General features: G+C 33.6%; 2 protein-coding genes across 2 annotated transcripts; both read right to left on the bottom strand.

Annotated features, from left to right (window-relative positions):
* Positions 1–419: 419 nt before the first annotated feature.
* On the bottom strand, positions 420–10494 carry LOC109188270. Its single transcript, XM_019338869.1, has 4 exons — positions 10491–10494; positions 891–1426; positions 671–763; positions 420–581 (listed from the first exon to the last, which is right to left on the bottom strand). The coding sequence occupies exons 2-4, from the start codon at positions 1413–1415 to the stop codon at positions 519–521; spliced, it is 681 nt and encodes a 226-aa protein (XP_019194414.1). The 5' UTR covers positions 1416–1426; positions 10491–10494; the 3' UTR covers positions 420–518.
* On the bottom strand, positions 2746–5087 carry LOC109188269 (ethylene-responsive transcription factor RAP2-12). Its single transcript, XM_019338868.1, has 3 exons — positions 4665–5087; positions 3052–3958; positions 2746–2961 (listed from the first exon to the last, which is right to left on the bottom strand). Exons 1-2 carry the CDS (start codon positions 4966–4968, stop codon positions 3099–3101), a joined length of 1164 nt encoding a protein of 387 aa, XP_019194413.1. The 5' UTR covers positions 4969–5087; the 3' UTR covers positions 2746–2961; positions 3052–3098.
* Positions 10495–10660: the final 166 nt, after the last annotated feature.

Genomic DNA, 10660 nt, shown 5'->3' with positions numbered 1-10660 from the left:
TTATTTATTTTTTAATGTAAAACATATAATTAAAAAAAAAAAATCAAGTAGCTAGACTGCTAGAGAAGAAGATCAAAACAATTTCGTCACCTTTTGTCCATGGGCCAATTCGTTATCCGTCGCATGGTCTTGGACTTAACTTCTAGGTTCAATGAATTTGACGGGCCACATAATACGGTAAATTATAGTCCACACAATGTTATGTAGACCATAATAAAAAATAAAATTTTAATATATTAAATGTATATTATTTTTGTACTGTATGTATATTATATAATATAATGTACACTCAGTACAAAAATAATGTACATCCCCTGAATATAATATATATTATTTTTATACTGAATGTACATTATTTTACAATATACAAAATATGGTCCAAACAACTTGTGTGGACAATAATATTGACATAATACTACCCCATCAATTTTCGATAAATTAAAATTAAAATAAAATAAAAATGGATAAATTGCTTCAATTTTATTCACTTGCGGACGTGTAGTGCATGCTTCATAATGTTAAATGTAAACCGCTATGGAACACTCCTTGGAGAAGCTTTGCCAATTGATTGGAAGAGATATCTTCAAATTTTACAGAGTAATAAACAAAAATCAGTATAAGTAAAAAAAAAAAAAAAGTATATATATGGGTAAATTGTGTATTTATGTACCGTGTGATTTTTCACTGCCTTCATATTGTGAAGTGCTTCAACACTATACATAAAAGAGCTTTGATCAATACTTATATTACACTCCAAAGCTAACTGCAAATAACCCATGTTAAATCTTTAAAAGAAAAATTACAATTAAGGCAAAATTTAAAATGGTATGTTTAGAAACACGAAAAATGATTACTATGCATGCATGCAGAGCAGTACGTAGAGCACTGACCTTGAACTTTGGCAGGTGGACATGAAGAAGCCTGACCTCGGCCACAACATCACCTACAATTGACGCCTGAAAAGGATCATTATTTCTCGAGTTTCGCGAAATCCCAGAAAGAATCTCACTAACATTAACGCATTGGAACACTGCTTCTGTCTCAAACGTCAAATTCTTGCTGTGAGCAGGCTGATAAAACCCAGGCACAACCACCATTCCTATGTCCTCGCTTTGGTACAACAAATGAAGCACAGTGGGGCTAAACCCCACGCCGAACTTGTTAGGATTTCCGGCCATCAACGTAAGAGAAACAACCGACGAGACGAAGAGGTCGGTTGAGACGTCGAGTTTGTAGGACTCAAGTCTTATGGCTTGAAGGGAGAAAGCAGGCTGGTGGGGCTTGAGGATGAAGATGATGACAAGTGCAGTGGATCCTAGGATTAGGGTTATGGCGAGAACGAAAATGGAGAGGAAAAGGGAGCATCTTTTGAAGGAGAATGCATGGAAGAATTGCTGGAAACATGAAGACAACATTGGATGATGATCTTGTTTGCAGGTTCATGGTAACTGTACTGTATGTCCTAATTAGGCTAATGATGTTTAGATTAAAGTGGAAAAGAGAAATGGTTTGTATTTGTGTGTTGGGATGATGAGAATTTGATGTTTTGCTTTGGGAACAGGGCTTTCCGATCCTATTCCTTTCTTCAAGTAAATTCATACTCGTGAGACTCCTTAAAGCTAGGCCGACTTTGTGAGGGAAAGAATCTACAATTTAGCTCTCATGGCATTAGTTAATGCATGAGAAATATCATTCAAGTCATGTTTCAAAAATTGTGTGAAAGTTTAATTTCTGTCACAAACATTGAGAGTTTGGGTTTGAATTAGAATTCTTATGCACAAAGTAAACTGGGTCAACTTTTTCATATAAGCCCTGTTTAGTACATGAATGTTAGCTAATTGAGTTAATTAGAGAGTATAACTAGTTGATAACATTAGCTGATTGTAGAAAAAAGAACTGTTAGCTAATAGCTGTTTGGTATAATTTTTTTCTTCAATAAGCTAATTCAAAAAGTTGTTTCGAACTTATTTTAAATTTTAACATTGTGAAGTTACAAAAAAACTAATTAACTAAACATTTATATTGATTTTTAACCAAATTAATAATGGTAAATCCATTACAGCTTAACCATAAAGCTGGAAAATGATGGTGAGGCCACTAAAGAGGAGAAGGGGAGATATAAACAGGCCCGCATGGACAGCTCATTTGGTCACAATGAATAGACTCATTACGTGCAATAAGTAAAAATTAAATTCCCGTGTTCAGTTAAGTTATCATGATTTATATCATTTTGAGAACAACACGGGATATATAAACAGGAAAAGAAGAATCACGAGAACTCGAGAGAGCCACTCACTGATCTGAACCCACACACACTGATTACGCAATTCAAAAAATCTGCAGACTGCAGTGTGGGGTAGGCGGCTCAGATCACCCTTCACTTCCATAATCTCCATAATCTCCAGCTAACATTTTCAGCCCCACCCCCATCACCATCATACGTCACACCAACCACAAAAACAACAATGAGTGGAATTTACCTACTTACCCCTCACCCACCATGGTGGAAAGATTCCACTTTTCATCTTTCACCCAAATTCACAGCAACACATGGCACCATTTTTCAAGAATGAGAATAGTCATGTAGAATTCACCCACGAGTCATAAAAGATGGCAATATTATTTGCTTAACTGTCTAACTGTACATGGATAACTATTAACTAGGTTGGCAAAAACACAAGACTAATGAAGGGAAAGAGAAGATGAAATGAACAATCTCCATTTGTGCAGAGTACAAAACTGATATAAATGGCAACAGGATATAAATAAAGGAGGAAAATTATTGTTCTTTTTAGTTCATCATCCTTACAGACTAACAGACATCACCAAATTTTAAACAGCTTCAATTTAAAGTCTCGAGAGTTTCATTAAAACCGAAAAATATTTACTCCCCTAAGCACGCACTCGTCATGGTTCAAACATGTTTGAGCTGTCTGTAGTCTTCAGCAAACATAAGCCAACCTATACGAAACATAAACAGATCAAGTTCCATTCCGGGGGCATAAAATTTTTCTAATTAAACAGCAGTACAGTTATCAAGCTTTTACTCACATGAAGCCTTATTCACGAAATGCTAGTAAGGGGAGAAATTCTGCTGACTAGAATTCATTCCCCATTAAGGTTGGAGCATAGTCGAAGGACCAGAGGTCCATGGCGTTTCCACCATCCTGTGTTGCATCTCCGTTGAGGAAGGTGTCAATGGATGCTTCCCAGTTTCCCTCGAGATATGGGATCTGGAATAACTTCATCTCTGCTTCAAAAGCCGAGAGTTCATCAGATAGTTTGTTGACAGTGTTTCCATCAGAAGCCACCAAATTTTCAGAGCTAGACTTCAGTTTCTTTGCCTGGTTGGCTTCCTCTGCAAATAGAGCTTCATCAGCTTCCACAGCAGCTGACAATACAGATGATATTTCTGGAGTCCTTGAACTAAGGTCTCCCCACCCCAACTCAGAACAGCCAAAAGAATTGCTTCCTTCCTCAGAGTTGAAGAAGAGGTTGGCAGTATCAGATGGGGCATACGATGTGTGACTCATATCTCCTGGAGCAGCATAAGCATCTATGATTTCATTCTGTTTTGTTAGTGGTTTCTCATCCAGCGAGTTCAGAGGTTCATAGTACACATTTTCCAACATATTCGTGAAAGACATGTCAGGCTGTGAACTCTCCTTTTGAAGCACTTTCCTAGCATTCGGCTTAACATTGCACCCAGATATTGGAGCTTCATCAGGAAAATTAACCTTAGCTTTCTTGCCCCTGATCCTTCGAGCCTCAACATCATAAGCTCTTGCAGCCTCTTCAGCAGTGTTGAAAGTTCCAAGCCAGACACGGACACCTTTCACAGGATCACGTATCTCAGCAGCCCATTTACCCCAAGGACGCTGTCGGATACCCCTGTACTGATTCTTCCTTTTCCTCTTTGAGGACTTGTCAGCATCCTTGGTTAAATCAGAGTTGGAGCCTTCATGTATAAAAGGACACAAAAATTTTTGTTAATAGCAGCATCACATACATCCAGTAAACCCATGAAATCCAACAATGATTTAAAACAACTTGGAAGCAGCCATGAAATTCAAGGCACTATCTTTTCATTATTCCTCAAAGAAGCACGTATTCAAACAGCTTTTTGTATTATCAATGCATAAATGGTGAAAGTCATATACTGAAAAACATCACAACTTCTCATCTCAAAGTAGAGTTGGCAATCCACTAGTTTTTTCTAAACATCAAACATATATTCAATCTATAGACAAATTCACAATTCTCTCTTTTTTCAGTTTATCCCCTTCAAAAATTTCCCAAGGACTACTACTTTTCTAAAAGGATATAAACACAGGGAGAATAGATACTAGATGGAAATTTTGACCAAAATATCAAGCAAGCAGTTAACTTAGCCAAAAAAAATATTAACTTGAACCTGAAATCAACCATCAGTACAAATTATCCCAAAAATCCTACAAATGGTAATGAAAATAAGGGGAAATTTTTTAATTATTTTAATCTTCAGTGAAATGAGCACACATAGAAATGATAGGTGATAAATTAACACAGATATAACCCTTATCAGCGGAAAATCCACCCAAAGTAACAAAACATATGCTCAAGACCACCGGAAAATTAACAAAAGAATAAACTTGACCTAGAATGAGGTGAAATAGAAAATTTACCAGAAGAGAATCCAGGCTGCTTGGAAGCGGAGAAATCGAAGGGCTTGGCATCCACCTCTTCAACCTCAACATCAGAGTAGTCCTTAAAGTGCTGAAAATCAGCTTCGAAGTCATTATCGATGTCGGTGATACCAGATCGCGAGGGCCTGGAGTAGAAGCTTCCAGACGAGTTGCTGTTGCGGTTCTTCTTCTTCCCGCCGTTGTTGCTGCTCAGATCAGCGGGTCCCCAGAGCAAATCGGCGGTGAGCCGGCGCGACGACCGGCTGGGCGGTATGATATCGGAGATTATAGCACCTCCACACATGATTTCTTGCTTTGAATCAAAAGAAAGCTTTTTTCAGAGATTTTCTTGGAAATGATGGGAGAAAGAAAGAAAGTAATTCTTTTTTCGGGAAATATTTGGGGGGTTTTAGGTTCCAGGAGCCGGCTTTTATATATCTCTTTTAAATTGGTAAAAGCGACTGGGTAAAACGGTAAATTCTCAGTAACTTTCATTTTATTATGGCATTTCTAATAAAAAAAATGTATTTTCCAATCAATGTTACTTGGACGGGGTAAAAATAAAAATAGAGAAAAATAATATTTTTAGTACATTTAATTCATTATTATTCTAAAACTTTCATTATGAAAATGAACAATTATCATATATTTGATATATATTTGCTAAATCTTTTATTTATTATCAAAATAACAAATTTGATTTTTACGATCAAATTTGTCATATTACCAATTGATATATTGCTAATTGATTTAGTCATTTGAAAAATAAAATATATCTCTTAAATGATAATTGATAAATTAAATTTATATTTTAAATAATTAAATACATAAATTTACCTTTTAGTCATAATTGAAGAATTGAAATTTTTCGCACTTAGTTAGATCGCAGAATTGGTCGACCAACTTAGAAAGAGCTTTGTATAAATTTTATGAAGTAATATAATTCTTAATTTAGTATTAAAGCTTGAACTCACAATCTTCCAAATGAAAATCAAACCTAGATACCATTAGACCACGTAGTCTTAATAGTTAATATTTAATTAGTTGTGAAGTGAGTCAATTCATAAAAACTCAATTAATGAAAATCACGTCCAAAAAAAAATGCTTAAACTAGTACTCTTTTAAGTATACAAAATATTGGATTTTTTCCTAATAAGAATTAGAGAGCGGTGGATCATAATTAATCTTAATTATTAAATAAATTTTAATTAAAAATTAATAACTACTCTAACCAAACCCTTCTTAGTCTTACTAACACGCATCCCAGTCGTTTGTAACGTGCGTAAAGTCAGGAATGAGAAATTATTATTCAGGTAATATATTGACCGTTAACTACTAACCTGTTTTCTGAAATTCATAGTCCAACATTTACCGTTGAAAACCTTTATTTTTGGTACAAGTGTCAAATAGGCCTATCTATTACTGTGAAGTGTTCAATTCCCACCCTGAACTTAATTAAATGTCAAATAGATCTATCTACTAGTTAAATTTGTTCAATTAACCTTTTTTACAGGTTATTTAGTCTTTTTTACAGGTTACCAACCGGTTGCATATTTAATTATTAAAATAAATAAATAAAATAAAATAATTTAAATTTAAAAAAAAAAAAAAAACAGCCACGGTTCCTCGGGGCCGAGAGGATCGTCGAGGTCCACCAAGACATCATCGGAGTCTGGGGCGGATGTGAGGGCGGACGGCGACTCATAGCACCAATACGTGAGGATTCTGAAAGGGTTGTCGGGGGGATTGGACAGGGTTCGATCGAGATGTTTTTCACAAAATTTCTACTAGAGATTAAATCGTGCCAGGATTTAGAAACGCATTTGCATCTTCCTAGTGGTTTGGGTGGCAACCTCGAGAGGATCTCTTCAATGGCATCTTGCGGCAGCTTTCTCATATCCATTATCTATCTATCTTTTGTTGTTCGTTGCTGATATGATGTTATCCATTAATAAGCTAAGCTTGAGATTTTAATGGCGAATTTGTTGACTTCTTCACCTGCGCTAGCTTACTCGAGAAGAAGTGATATTTTCTCATATCTGGATAGCCATGACCTCATATTAGACAGCCGTGGCTGTCCGGCTGTCCTCGCCGGACAGCCACGGCTGTCTTTGAAAGGGCAGCCACCGGCTGTCCGGCGAGGATAGCCGGTGGCTGTTATTACTTTTTTTTTTTTATAATTCTTTTATTTTATTTTATTTATTTATTTATTTTAATAATTAAACAGGCAACCTATTGATAACCTGTAAAAAAAGTTAATTGAACAATTTTAGCTGGTAAATAGACTTATTTGACACTTAATTTAATTCAGGGTGGGAATTGAGCACTTCGCAGTAGTAGATGGGCCTATTTGACACTTGTGCCTTTATTTTTTTTCTTTTTTGGGTTTCTTTTAAGTTTGCATTTATTATTTAAATGTACACGGAGTAAAAACATATCTTATAAGTTTAAAGTAGCCTAAATCTATAGCTGACCAATTTAAACCAAAAGTCATTATGGATGAAGTTAAACCCTATAACTCTAAATCAGTCTTGGTTGTCAAGCCGGTTGGCTCCACACTAGAAGGTTGCTATAGGTGAAATCGCCCTATAACACTATATTAACAATTGACTCGAATCGATCAAATTGCTTTGAATGAAACTTAACATGTGATCCTAAACTAGTCTACAATATATATAGTTGATTGTCTAAAACCGAAAAAGTTATTTTGAGTGAAGTATATCCACAACATTAAACTAGTTTAGATTTCTCATACTTAATTGTCTGACTGTCTCAAATTGAAAAATCTAAATATAATTTATACAACTAAAAAGTCAAACTGTAAAACTTCTGATTCAAAATAACGGTCAAACGAATTTCATAGGGGATTATATTTTGGTTCAACACTTTTTAATATTCAATATTATCATATTCATTGTCATCATCTCGATCGAATAACATACTTAGCCGACTTGAAAAAAGGAATTGAAGAACGTAACCCGGTTAGATTGCGAGAGAATTGAAAATGGGATAAGAAGTTGCAGGTGATGATGATAAATGGGCGCAAGTAGTAGTAGTTGGGTGGGGCAACCGTAATCCTTATCACTTATCAACAAAACCCGTAATCACTTCGTCTTGAACCGCTAGTAGCTCACTCATCATCACCTTTAGCTTTCTATTGTAATCCAACAGGATAGTAAATAAGTAAATTACGATAATGCAATAAACAGCTCATTAACTGAAAGGATCAATGTCTCATATTTATAAAGAGCCCACCACATTAAATGTAATTCTACAGTATAATTGTCAATTATTAATCATGCATTATTACTTATAATTATTATTCAAGAATCACCTGAAATACGACAAATCAAATATTAATCACAATTTGATTTTCTTAAACATAAGAATGTAAAATTTCGAAATAATAAGAAAAACAATATTGTAAATTCGATCCAAAAATTTTCCCGTATGCTTTCCATAAATAAGATAATAGATCCCTCAAATTTTAGACTATATTAACTTTGGGCCAATAACTTAAGCCAAAGTTAACCATTCAAATTGAAACTAAATACCAAATCACCTGTATGCAACCATCAACATGAATTCATTGGTTTCCCCACAATAACAAGCAACTATGCAAGGCAAATTGCATTATTAATAGAGTTAATCACCATTTTGATTTCTTAATTGTTTCTCAATTATTAATGTAATCTATAATTTTTAATTTCAATCAATTTAATCATTTAATTGTTTAAAATGTTGTCAATTAAAGCATTCTAGGGACCAAAATGATAATTTCTACATTTTTTAAATTTCATCAATTTAATCCTTTAAAATGATTTAATTTACAAAATTTTATACAATTCAATAATCAAATTTGTTGAAATTAAAAACTACAAACTATATTACCTTAGGGAATGTTAGATTCTTGTGTTTGGTTTAAAACTAAGGTATGCAAATAAAACAACAATAACAAGACAAATTGATTAAAATGTCAAAAGTCCAAAATTATAATAAGACAATGGAATGTGATATTACCTAAGAAGGGTATCTTACATTTCTGTCCAATTGCTAAAAACTTAATGTAAAAGTTACGTGACATTCTCTGAAAAAATTATATAACCCGAACCAAATATGATAATCTTATATTCCCAAGCAAATATAATCTTCAGATGGCATGTAGTGACCTCTCTTATGTGGGAGGTCATAAGATCAAACCTCAGTGGAGATGTTGTTGACTTTTTATACTTCATTAGGTTGAGAAAGTATGTTTAACCAGATACTACAATGTAATAGAGTTAGTAACATTAGAAAAAATATATAACTTGAACAAAACACCCCTTAAAAATAAAATTTAACTCTTTAATGAAGATGGGCCCCAATCAAATCATTTCTGAAAACAAGTTGGGCAAGTGGAAAGTAACAGGCTTGGCCCATTTAAACCAAATTAATTGCCCATGACAAAAAAACATATGTCCCACCTCAATCGCATCATGTTTATTCGTCTTTCCTCTGAATCTATGGTATTTAAAACGTTGACGTCACAAAATTGTTGTCCACTTGAGTCTGTTCACCTATCACTCCTACCAGGTCCAGTTCAATCACCATTCACCAACGTGACTATAAACAACTCAAGCCTGATAGTAAATAATCAAACCTGGACTAAAACTATCTTGTCAATATATAATAATTCTTCATAAAGTTAAATTATTAACTATCTTCACAGCTCTTATCCGTGTACATTCATTTTCTACTCTCAATTTTTACTTTACACATAAAATTTTGATGTAAACATTTATACTGTGACTCACATGAAAAAAATAAATTATCAGAACCAATCATATTAGGGAGTAAGATTTGAAAGTATAAGTAGTAAAACTCTATCTCATCGTGTTGCAGTTAGCACCTGTAGGTGACCATGAATTGATCTAAGGCCATCCCTATTAGTGACTTGTTTTTTGCAAGAGGAAAATTTTAAGTAGATGATTATTGACAAATGGAGAAGATGGCTTTTCATTGGTTTTCCTTCCTGTAAATTTAGATTTTTAGTGCAGTCCGCGCTGAAAGAGAAAAGAAAAAAGTAACTGGCATTTTCGCGTGTTGAGCACAAAAGCGTGCTCAATAAGGCGCGTGCATAATACGCACCATGCTAACTTGGTTAACATGTTATATGCATTCAATTTATTTATATACATACACATAAACTGTTAGTTGAAAACACGTTAATGATTTGTGTTGACTTGGTTTCCAGTCGGAAGAAGCCCAATGGATCAACATAATCTGGCCTTGCAAAATCAAGTCAACCATTGGGCTGGAAAACAGGCCCATAATCTTTTACACTAGATTATTGTTGGGCCCAAGGTGCCTATAACAATGGTTTTCGAATTTGGCAAATTATAATGTGAGTAATGAATAAATGTGTTCATTTTAATATATTAAAGTTATATTATTTGTGTATTGATTGTTCATTATTTGACAATATACTAAATAATTTACCTTTAAAGAATTTATCTTTAATAGCTTAAAAATGTATATTATGTCAGTGGTCCACCTTACATATGAAATATAATCCATAATATAATGACTATATTTACAATCACAATATTTAAGCTAAAAATTTTATATATACCAATGCTATAGAAAATTATGCAGTTCAACAAAAAGCATAGAAAGGTTTTTTAAAAATACCAAATCTTTTGGATTGAAATGTTGTAGGCAAAATTAAGAAAATTGGTAAAATTATAAAGTTTTTGTAAATGTACAATAAAGAAAGCCTAATGTATAAGTTATCGATGCAGTCAATTACATTAACATAGTTTTAATTCAAATTAATCATGACTTAACGATGAGATGTAATAGTGTTAAGAAAAAACTTAAAAGATGAGAGATTATAAGGAACAAGTCTTTAATGCATTCTATTACACTAATACATTTTTATTTCCGTTATAACCTTAACATTAGTAACCTTTATTATATTTATTATATTGTATAGTATATACGGAGTAATACAGCTT

The sequence above is a fragment of the Ipomoea nil genome, unplaced genomic scaffold (genome assembly GCF_001879475.1).
Source record: "Ipomoea nil cultivar Tokyo-kokei standard unplaced genomic scaffold, Asagao_1.1 scaffold1421, whole genome shotgun sequence".
NCBI lineage: Eukaryota > Viridiplantae > Streptophyta > Magnoliopsida > Solanales > Convolvulaceae > Ipomoea > Ipomoea nil.
This window is presented reverse-complemented; position numbering and strand designations above follow the sequence as displayed.